This window comes from Strix aluco, chromosome 15 (genome assembly GCF_031877795.1).
Source record: "Strix aluco isolate bStrAlu1 chromosome 15, bStrAlu1.hap1, whole genome shotgun sequence".
Classification (NCBI taxonomy): Eukaryota; Metazoa; Chordata; class Aves; order Strigiformes; family Strigidae; genus Strix; species Strix aluco.
Genome location: NC_133945.1, coordinates 2702903 through 2713709, shown reverse-complemented (window position 1 = coordinate 2713709; position 10807 = coordinate 2702903). Strand labels below are relative to the sequence as shown.

General features: G+C 51.3%; 1 protein-coding gene and 1 long non-coding RNA gene across 2 annotated transcripts; both read left to right on the top strand.

The window, feature by feature from the left end:
- On the top strand, nucleotides 1-6222 carry LOC141930460 (ubiquitin carboxyl-terminal hydrolase 42-like). Its single transcript, XM_074841310.1, has 14 exons — nucleotides 1-24; nucleotides 1686-1795; nucleotides 2399-2599; nucleotides 3037-3147; nucleotides 3221-3323; nucleotides 3466-3533; nucleotides 3595-3759; nucleotides 3857-3891; nucleotides 4283-4365; nucleotides 4614-4725; nucleotides 5056-5196; nucleotides 5420-5520; nucleotides 5633-5729; nucleotides 6199-6222. The coding sequence occupies exons 2-14, from the start codon at nucleotides 1780-1782 to the stop codon at nucleotides 6220-6222; spliced, it is 1257 nt and encodes a 418-aa protein (XP_074697411.1). The 5' UTR covers nucleotides 1-24; nucleotides 1686-1779.
- A 1940-nt stretch (nucleotides 6223-8162) lies between these two features.
- LOC141930356 (uncharacterized) lies at nucleotides 8163-10320 on the top strand. Its single transcript, XR_012625279.1, has 2 exons — nucleotides 8163-8361; nucleotides 9955-10320. It is a non-coding gene; the product is annotated as an uncharacterized LOC141930356 (long non-coding RNA).
- Nucleotides 10321-10807: the final 487 nt, after the last annotated feature.

Here is a 10807-nt window from a genome sequence, read left to right as displayed (position 1 = left end):
GCAAAGCTGACTTTGTCCTGACAGGTGAGGCTGCGGTGTGACAAGCAAATACAGCACTCGGCTGCTGGCTGGTCCCAGGAAAATGGCGCTGGAGCCTCACTGGTCCTGCTGGGGCAGGGGCAAAAATGGCCACGCCGAGCAGGGCAGAGTCAGGGGCAAAACTCAATACCACAAGCGGGGCAGGAGCAAAGCTAGCCACCCTGATTTGTGCAGGGGCATAAAGAGCCACCTGAGCAGGGCAGGACTAAATCCAGGTACCCTGTGTGGAGAAGGGGAAGAATTAGCTTCCCCAAGCAAGGGAGGGGAAAAACCAGCTGTCCTGAGAGGGACATGATGAGAAAAATCCACCCAAGCAAGGCTGTGGCCAGACTGGATGCCCCAAGTGGAGGATAGAAAGAGAACTCTTCCCTGAGTGGAGCAGGGGCAAAAGTAACTGTCCTGAGCTCAGCAGGAGTACAACTCACCGCCCCAAGCAGGACCGAGGAAAACTAGATGACCCAGGAGGGGCAGGGGCCAAACCGGCCAGCTCAAGTGGGGCAGGAATAACAAGAAGCTGTTTCGTTGGGGCAGGAGCAATACTAACTGCCCGCTGAGCGGGAGCAAGGAGTTATACCAGATGTCCTAACAGCCTAAACCTACCTAAGCCAAGCGGGTCAGGAACAAAACTGCCTCCAGCCACCCCGAGGGGGAATCTGGCAAAGCTGGGGCTGATAGAAAGCTCCTGGAGGCAGCTGAAAATGTGCAGATGCTTAAAATCTGCACAGGAACGGTTTTCGGAGCTGGAGGGTGAGAACAAAGCTGGGTGGGGGCCGGGCAGCCAGCCAAGGTCAACCCAGCGCAGTTGCTGCAGGTGTTTCTTTGGTAGTGCTAGTTCAGAGTCAACCTGTGGCTGTATCTTGGGGGGCAGGTAAAATTCCTTGGAGATGAACCTGTAAGAGACCAGGTGCTTTGCTCCATGAGTCTCACGCACACAGTCTGAACCTCGAAGAGTAGAAAAGAAACTCTCAGCAACCCGAATGTGCCAGCCAAAGCTGTGAGGAGGCACGCTTACAGCCCTGGGCAGGTTCCCATTCCTCTGGCTGGCGCAGCTCAGGGAAGAGGTGGGAGCTCTGTCCGCGGAGGAGCAGCCCTTCACCAGCAGTGCGCGGGGAAGCCCAGGGGCTGCCAGATGCTGGCTACGGGCGTTGCTGGGGCTGTGGCGGCTGCGTTGCCATGGCGCGTGCCCGTGTCACAAAGGGGCAGTGATGCAACACCCACCCGGCACTTGTGATCTCACCTGGCCAGGACTTGGTATTCTGAAAAGTGGGCCAGCGAAAGCCAGTTGGGCTGAGTTGGCCTTCGGGATAACTCAGCTCCTTCCTTTGGAACCTGCGTGCCTACTTTTTTCCAACTATTTATCGTTTACTTCCCACTTCTCCTCAGCTTCCATCCTCTTTCCAAGGTAATTATGATTTGACTTTCAGGACAGATCATAAAGAGTAGGTAGACAGGGGATAAAAGTATCAAGAGGGCCTTTGTAATTGCTGTCAGTAGGGGGGTAGTAAGGACAATAGGGCTCTCAGCCTGCAGCTTGCATCAGCCACAAGTACCACTGGAAGACTTTTGTGGGAAGATGCTGTTCTGTGGGTTGTGTTTGGGGTTTCTTTAAACATTTTGTTGAGCTTCAATCATTGTTTTGCAATCAGGCATTTGCGCTGATCTTCTCTCTCTGGAGAGCACCCCAACATCCTTTGCCATCCAAAGATTTGTCTTCTGTTCCTGAGAGGAGCGACGGCTTCAATGGGGAACGTCTCCCGTGAGTAGTAACAGCTTCCCCAGCAGGTCGGGATTTTGGGAATGCCCAAAGGCAACGAACGTGGCTGGTGCTCCAGCCCTGAGTGTTGGTGTGCTGACAACCTAGAGTGAATTCTGGGGCCTTTCCTGATAGCAGTCAGACTTAGCCAGGTGTTTTCAATTACACACAGGAAAACACATTTTATCACTCCTCTGCCACTAGTACGAGACTTGGAAAGATGCCCTTGCTTGTAGAAAGATCGGACATCAGTAGGGTTACCTTCTGGGCTAGATGCTTGTTTTCACCAAGTTACAATCAGGATCAGGGAAGACTTGACCTGATAATCCACTTCAAGACTCTAGAGGGAAAGGAAGGTAGCCTGAGGCACAGAAATCAGAGCGTGGGTTTTTTTTGGCTTTCGGCAAAGTAAGCAGGGGAACAGACTAATTTCCAAAACTGTTTCTTGACCAGTAAATTTCAATGTCAGCGTGAGGCTTCTCCCAGTGCTTCTGGGTTGGATGTAGAGTTGGTTGTACTGGGTGCTCCTGCAGAGAACTCGACTTTCAAATATGCTTTTGTGCAACAATATCGCCTCATCTCTTTTCGAATGTCATTCCCCTGCAGTCATTGCTGAGGGAATGGCTCCGCCACAAAGGATCCTCTATCCCCCGGAGAAGATTTGCATGGAATGGAAGCAGCGGCGGAGAGCTGGAGCGGGACTCTACAACCTGGGCAATACGTGCTTCCTCAACTCCACCCTGCAGTGCCTGACGTACACACCCCCTCTGGCCAACTACCTGCTCTCTCGGGAGCACAGCCAGTCGTGTGAGTGCTTTTAGGAACATCTCCCTGTAAATCTGCTGGGCACTTCCCAGGGATTCCCAGAATCTGGAATTTGATTTCGGAGAAAGGCAGCCCTTCTTTGTCAACCCCCCGAGTTGGTGGTGTTTGAACACTCAAGCCTAGAAGTCTCTTGTTGTATCTAGGCGTGTTCATCTTCAGAAAGGCACCTCTTTCTAGACTTGGGTCCCCATTCCTGCAAATTTAACTTGCTTTGCTTGTTGCAAAAGAAAACTTACGACAGTTTAGCATCCCTCTGAAGAATGTTTTCTACGCGCCAAAATGTGCCGGGCTTGTTGGGACATTGGCAGCTTGGGAGAAGAGGAGTGGAGACTGTTCTTATAACTTCAAGATCTCCATTAGGTTTCCCATCACTATGGGTATTTTGCTAACCGGAGAAGCTTGCTTCCCTCCCTCTTCAGGTCATCGGCAAGACCTCTGCATGATGTGCAGTATGGAAGAGCACGTTAACGAGGCCCTGCAATCCTCAGACACTGCCATCCAGCCTTGGGCTGTCATCCATGTTCTCACACGTAAGTCATTTCAGTTGCTTTTACAGGGTTTTTTTCCATTCTTGTAGGAGAGAACTACTAACTTCTCTTTTAGGAATAGGAAAAGATTTCCAGCTTGGCATGCAGGGAGGCGCACGCAAATTCTTACACCGCACTGTCAACGCCATGCAGAGAGCTTGTCTGAGTGGGGACAGCAAGTAAGCATAAGCAAATTACTTTTCAATGTTCTCAAGCTTTTTGATCACCTTGATGTACTCCCATCAAGGAAACCCCACACCAAGAGCTTTCAGACAAAGCAAAAAACTCGGAGGAGCTAACTGTCTTACCGTTTATTTCCAGCTTGGACATCTCTTCTCGATCAACTACCATTGTCCATCAAATATTTATGGGCTCCCTGAGATCCAGAGGTACTTTTCCATTGCTCTCCTTGGAATTGTCTGTGTCCTTCTGTCTGCCTGTGATAAACAGATGATGGTGTGACTGGCGCAGTAGCTATGAAGGACGTAAACTGGCACAGTCAATTGACTTCCCGTATTGCTGAACATTTTGATTTGCCTTCCAGTCACGTGCTTGAGCTGCAACGCGGTTTCCGATTCCTACAGATCCTTCCTGGATATTCCTTTGGATATAAAAGTAAGAGGGTTTGTAACTGTGCTTTGGGATGTCCCAAGGCCCCTGTAGCTTTCCTGAATCAACAGAGTTGACTTAAAAATGTATCCCGCAAACGCAGGAGAGCCTGGTGGTGGGTGGGAGGTGGAGTGGATGGTATGCTCCTAGGGAGGCCATGGCAATGGTGTCCCTGTAGGTGCTGGCCTTAAGCTGAACAAGCACACGTTCTCCTCTCTGCACCCTTGATGTACTCTCATCCTTCTTCCCTTTGCTCTTCCTCAACACCCGTCTGGCTCCTAGGCTGACGGGTTGTGTTGTTTTCAACTGAGCAGTGGCACAGGGATGCAGCTCTTGATAGCCCCGTGAATCCCTGGGCAATGAGGGAAATGTCGAGCATAACACCCTCTTTCTGGCTCATTCTGGACACTACTTGTGGGTTCACAGTGGCTCTCCTCAGCATCACCTAGCTGGGTGTTTGTGTAAACTAGTCAGTGTTTGGGCGAGGGTATCTCCCGCAGCTCAGTGCTCTCCTTTCTCACTCCTCCAGGCCGCATCATCTGTCACTGCAGCTCTGGAGAATTTTGTGAAACCTCAGCAGCTGGATGGTGAAAACTGCTTTAAATGTAGCAAGTAAGATGATTACTAACAACACATTAGTACGAGGTTGTGTGTGAAGGTGCTGTATGTCATCTATCACACGTCACCTTTTCAGATAGGTTTAATGCACCATAATGAGACGCAGCTTTTTTTTAATATGGCCTTACGGTACTGAATAACCTTAAAATAGCATGAGGATGTGTGAGCCATGGAAGGTTAGCTGGCCTTCTTGGGGCAAGACAGGGAGCATTTCAGCACTTGGCTCTGTGCTTGGTTTCAAGGTGTGACAAGACGGCTGCTGCCTCCAAGAAGATTACAGTCCATCACGTGCCCAGGGTTCTCACGGTGTGTCTGAAAAGGTGTGAAGATGTCACCGGCAGGAAGATCAGCAAGGTGTGTATGCAATTGGGAGTGCAACTTCCTCTTCCTGGAGCAGATCTCCCAAAGCAGTGCGCTCTTTCACAAGCTGTTTATGTTGAGTTTTTCGTTTTCTTCTGGGGAGGGGAGAGTTCCTGTGGGAAGACCAGCACGTACTCTGCTCCAACAGAGCTGCTTTGGCCAAGAACAGTTTCCTGCTCCCCAAACCATGACATGTTGCTTTAGGGAAAACCAAGTATTCATGAACCCCAAAATTGTATTTATGCACCTCTGGCCCCTGGTCTTGGAAGGCTATTTCATGTAGTAGTTCAGGATCATTTCTGAGCCCTCTCGGTCTCTCCGTAGCTTGTGGAGTATCCCCAGTACCTGGATCTTCGCCCGTACACGTCTCAGACAGCTGGAGAACCGCTCCTCTACTCCTTATATGCTGTCCTGGTACATAGTGGTGACACCTGTCACACAGGACACTTCTACTGCTACGTGAAGGTAAAGATCAACATCCTTCCTCGCAAAGGAAATACGTGTGCTGGGGACGACAAATGTTCATGGCAGTGTTACTGGCAGCCAAGGTTTTGGGGGAGAAGGTCTCCTTAGGAGCTGGACTGGATTTGTTTTGATTTGATGTACTCTTGGTTCTGTAGTTTTCTGCCTGTGTTTTTGCTGAGGAACCACGCAGTTCATCTCTGGGTATCGATGCCTTTTTTTACAGGCCAGCGATGGACTGTGGTACGAGATGAACGATGAGTCTGTGGATCCTTGTGACTTCGACACAGTCCTCAGTCAGCAAGCCTATTTGCTGTTTTATGTCAGGTAAAAACAAATATTAAAATGTGATCAGAGTACATTTCCTTTTCCTGGCTTGGCTTTATTTCTTCTCATCCTCTTTCTGTTTCTATTTCTATGTTTCTCTTTCTGTCATCAGAGACAATTACTACCTGCGTCCTTCAGTGCTGTCAAATCTGAACTACCCCATGTCGGTCCTTATCTTTCCTCGCTGGGCTTTAGGCTGCTGCCTTGGTGTAAACTGCTACTTGTCTGCTCTCTGAAGCTGGCTAAGAGAGAGAAGAGCATTTTAGGGGGGCCTACAGAAAAGATGGGGAGGGACTCCTTATCAGGGGGTGTAGTGACAGGACGAGGGGTAACAGTTTTAAACTGAAAGAGGGGAGATTTAGATTAGATACTTGGAAGAAATTCTCCCCTGTGAGGGTGGTGAGGCCCTGGCACAGGTTGCCCAGAGAAGCTGTGTCTGCCCCCTCCCTGGAAGGGTTCAAGGCCAGGTTGGACAGAGCTTTGGGCAACCTGGGCTAGTGGAAGACGACCCTGCCCAGGGCAGAGGGCTTGGAACTAGATGGTCTTTAAGGTCCCGTCCAACCCAAACTATTTCATGAGTCTATGATTCTATGAAATGGAGGTCGCAGGGGACCTTGTGGGAAGACCATGATCGAACTTCCCATTTGCAGTCTTGGTTAGGTCTTCTCTCTGTTGTAGAAACTGCTTCAAGAAAATGACTGAACCCCAAAGGAGGCTGCAAGAACAGCCCTAAACAGAGATCACTCTTTTTTTCTCCAGGTGCTCTGAATTGCAAGTTGAAGAAAGGGCTTCTTCCTCACCATCATCTGCCTATTCCTTCTTCAGTCAGGGGGTGGCTGGCAACAAACAGGAGGGTTCTGTGGAACCACAGGGTCTGCCTCATCAGACAGAGGTAACTGGGGAGGTGGGTCAGGGTATCAGATGGACAGGGGATTTCTTTCTGGGATCTTGACATTGCTCTCTTTTCCCTGCCACACTCCAGCTTTCCTCACAGTTGCACCACTGCTCCCTCTCAAAGCATCCCGCCTAGACCCATCCCATTTCTCCACTTTTGCCCCTTGTGCCTTTGCAGCCCTCCCGGAGAGCCTTTGGGAGGCCCTTAGCTGTCCCCTCCCACAGCTTCTGGGGGTTCCCCATGGTTGTGGTCCTTTCAGGAGGAAAGGGCAGGACCTTTTCACAGGTCTCTTTGCAGGACGTGGCGGTGGGCACAGAGGACTCTGCAGAGAACAGCGGCTCCTCCGCACTAGGCAGCACCAGCCGGCTGACCTGGGCAGGGGCATGGGAGGCATTTTCAGGCTGGCTGATCCGTGTCTGGCCAGGCCAGCTAGGCACGGCCTCCTGCGTGAGCTCCTCCTTGCATTGCCTCATCTGCAGATGTCTAAGGCTGGTATCCAGGAGGGAAGCTGTGTGCTCGCTCTGCTCTCAGTCATTTGGCCGTGTGCTGGACACCGTGCCAGACGAGAGCAACAAAGAAGAGCACGGATTCAGTCCTTCTTCCCCCTGCCAGAGGAACTGTGACAAGGAGAGGGCCCGGAGCACATCCCTGCTGCACAGCTGTGATCTTCGCAGCCGGTTCGTGGAGGACAGGGAGCACAACTGCTCTGTGAGGAGGAGGAGGAGAACTATTCCTCCAAGTTGCGACTGTGCTCCCAGAGGTGACGCAGCTCCAGGGCCCTCCAAGGGCAGCTCCCAGTTGGCTCCTGCACCCAGGGCTGCTCAGGAGCAAACACCGCCAAGGGAGAGAGCACGGAGCAGATCCCCGTGGCCAGGCTATGGTCTCCGGAGCCATTTCATGGAGCACAGGGAGCACCACCACTCTGTGAGGGGGAGGAGGTGGTGGAGAGCAAATCCTCCACACTGTGACCAAGTCCCAGGGGATGAGGCAGCTCCAGGGCCGTCCAGCGGCAGCTCCCAGATGGCTCTTGCACCCGGGGCTGCTCAGGAGCAAACCCCGCCAAGGGGGAGAGCACGGAGCAGATCCCCACGGCAGGGTTATGGTCTCCGGAGCCGTTTCATAGAGCACAGGGAGCACCACCACTCTGTGAAGGGGAGGAGGTGGTGGAGAGCAAGTCCTCCAAGTTGTGACCAAGTCCTAAGGGATGAGGCAGCTCCAGGGCCCTCCAAGAGCAGCTCCCAGTTGGCTGCCACACCGAGAGCTGCTTGGGAGCAAACCCTGCCAAGGGAGAGAGCACGGAGCAGATCCCCACGGCAGGGCTATGGGCTCCGGAGCCGTTTTGTGGAGCACACAGAGCACCATCATTCTGTGAGGGGGAGGAGGTGGTGGAGAGCAAGTCCTCCACACTGTGACCAAGTCCCAAGGGATGAGGCAGCTCCAGGGCCCTCCAACCACAGCTCCCAGTTGGCTCCTGCACCCAGGACTCGTTCGGCGCAAACCCCACAAAGGGAGAGAGTGCGGAGCAGATCCCCGCTGCACAGCTGTGATCTTCGCAGGTGGTTCGTGGAGGACATGGAGCACCACTACTCTGTGAGGAGCAGGAGGAGGAGAACTATTCCTCCAAGTTGTGACTGTGCTCCCAGAGGTGACGCAGCTCCGGGGCCCTCCAGTGGCAGCTCGCAGTTGGCTCCCACACCCAGGGCTGCTCGGGAGAAAACCCCGCCAAGGGGGAGAGCACGGAGAAGATCCCCACGACAGGGCTATGGGCTCCGGAGCCGGTTCATGGAAACCACAGACTGTGACCTCTCAGCTGGGAGAAGGAGGAGGCAGACGGTTTCCTCAGAGTTCCAGGTCAGACAACAATTCTGTGCAGTGCAGTGGTGACAGGGGTAGACTGTGCCCCTGCATGAGAGCAGAGCGTGTCAACCTTGTGTTGATTACTACAGGTAATGTGTCAGTTGCATGGTAATCCCATGTTGGTCACGTGTCAGTCCCGTGTCATTCACATGTTGATTCCCCATTGATTGGGTCTCAATCCCGTGTGGGTCCCCTGTTAATCCCATGTTGCTCATGTGTTATTTGTGAGTCAACCCTCTGTTGATTTCCCATTGGTCCTGTCTCAATCCTATGTCAATCCCATGTTCACTCCCTGTTCATCCCATGTTGTTGTGTGTTGCTCACGTGTCAATCCCATGCCCACATGTCAACTCTATGTTGAGTCCCCATTGATTTTGCCTTAATCCCGTGTCAACCCCATGTTGGCTGCGTGTTCATTGCATGTTGGTCATGTGTCATCCTGTGTCATTCACATGTCAACCACCTCTTCATTGCCCATTGCCGTTGCCTTAATCCCATGTAAATCCCATGTCAGCTCTAAACCAATCCCCGTGGATCTTCCCTGAATCACATGTTAATTTCGTGCCAGTTGCATGTTGCTCATGTGCTCATCCTGTGTCATTCACATGCCAACAACGTTGATGCCCCACGGATCCCGTGTCAACCCCATGTCACTTGCGTGTCGTTCCCATGTCGATCCCCCGTGGACCCCATCTCCATCATATATTGGTCACGTTTTAATCCCATGTCAGCACCGTGTCGATCCCATGTTGATCCATGTCCATCCCATGCCCATCCTGTGTCCATCATGTGTCCATCTCACGTTGACCCATGTCCACATGTTGATGCATGTCCATCCTGTGTTCATCTCATGTTGACCCTGTGTCAATCTGTCTATCCGCTGTTCTGTGTCCATCTCATGTTAACCCATGTCCATCCCACGTCCATCCCATGTTGACCTGTCTCCATGCTAAGTTCATCCCCTGTTGGTACTGTGTCCATCCTGTGTCCATCCCACATTGACCTGTGTCCATCCCGTGTCATTAGCATGTGCCTCCCCCCCTCCCCAAGGGGACCCCAGTGTCCAGGACCCTCCTCCTCCCCACCCCATTAACCATGGGCATTAATTACCCCCCACCCCTTTAATCACCCCTCATTAAAGACCACACATAATGACTCGGGCACAACGAATGACCATGGCAATGAACTATTCATGGGCATGTGGCAACAGGCAAATAATTGGCCTCAACACCCTGTGCGTGAGGAAGTAATTAATCAGGGTGACTTATGGCTAATCAGCCTGCTTATGTTAAATAAGGGGTGGGGCTATGGGGGCGTGGCCTGGTGTGGTGTCCCCCTCCCACACCCCCAGCACTGGTAATCAATGAATTAAAGAGTTAATGAAGTGTTGTGGTGTGACTGGAGGGGGGGAGGGGTGGGGAACCCAGGCATGGCCCCTGCCCCCCCCCATGGCCTCAAGGACTATTTATAGCCCCGCCCCTCACCCCACGGGGCCCTTCGGGGGGGGAAGGGGAGGAGCTGCCCTGCCTGGATGGGGGAGGGGCTAGGGGGGGCAGATGTGGGGCTGTTTAAAAAACACCCTACCATTACAACCGTCCTAAGGTCAAACAGTGCCACTTTGTGGATGTAACTAAACGCTCCTGATATATTTGTAATTCTAAAAACCATTGACATCTTTCCAGGTTAGCAAGCGTTTTCCACGGATAATCAGCACAGAGTCATGCAAATGAGCGGTGCTTTAGAAAAGAACTGAGACTAGACAGTGAGAGGGCCGCAGAAGAGAGTGCTACAGGGTAACCAGAAGAACAGCCAAGGAAGCACTAAGGGACCAACAGAATATTCAACAGAAGAGAATTAAAAGGCGTTTGGCAAGAAAATAAAAAATTGGAATGAAGATTTGGTTTTAGCCACACTCTTACTAGTGTAAAGATAAATAAATATTCAGAAAGTAAAACACGAAAAAATACATCTGTTCTGCTGACAGCTCTTATTTTAAAAACCGGCTCTAACAAAAGAACTAAATAAAAACATCCTGAGTTTTATTTCTCACATTTCCAGGTATCTTTCTACCTTCCATTTCAGTAATAAGGGCACCTGACTCTTCTCACCTAACTTCCAATATCTGCATGACAGGTTTCAATTTGTCTGTTTTCCTCTCAACTACACCACAGTTATCACTCTTACCATAGGTACCTCTAAAAACTAATTATGTGTCAGGTAGACTCTGCTCACCTTGGAATGTGTTTGAAATGCCGGTCAGGTGAGTTTCTCTCCGGGCATGCTCCCTGCAGGATACCAGAGGGAGGATGGAAGTGAGAGCTAATTTGGAGAAAATAGTTTCAAATACTAGAATTTAACATCAAATTTTCCTGTCAGAGTGTCTGGAGGGTACCAGAGCCGAGACTGCAGAAAGAAGGACTATTGGCTAGAGAGTTCAGAAACACAGAGTCCCAGTCCAGTAAAGTATTTAAGCATTGAAATGTGCCATCCGTCTCTACCTGATCTCAATTCTTTATAGTGATCTCATTCTTCCAC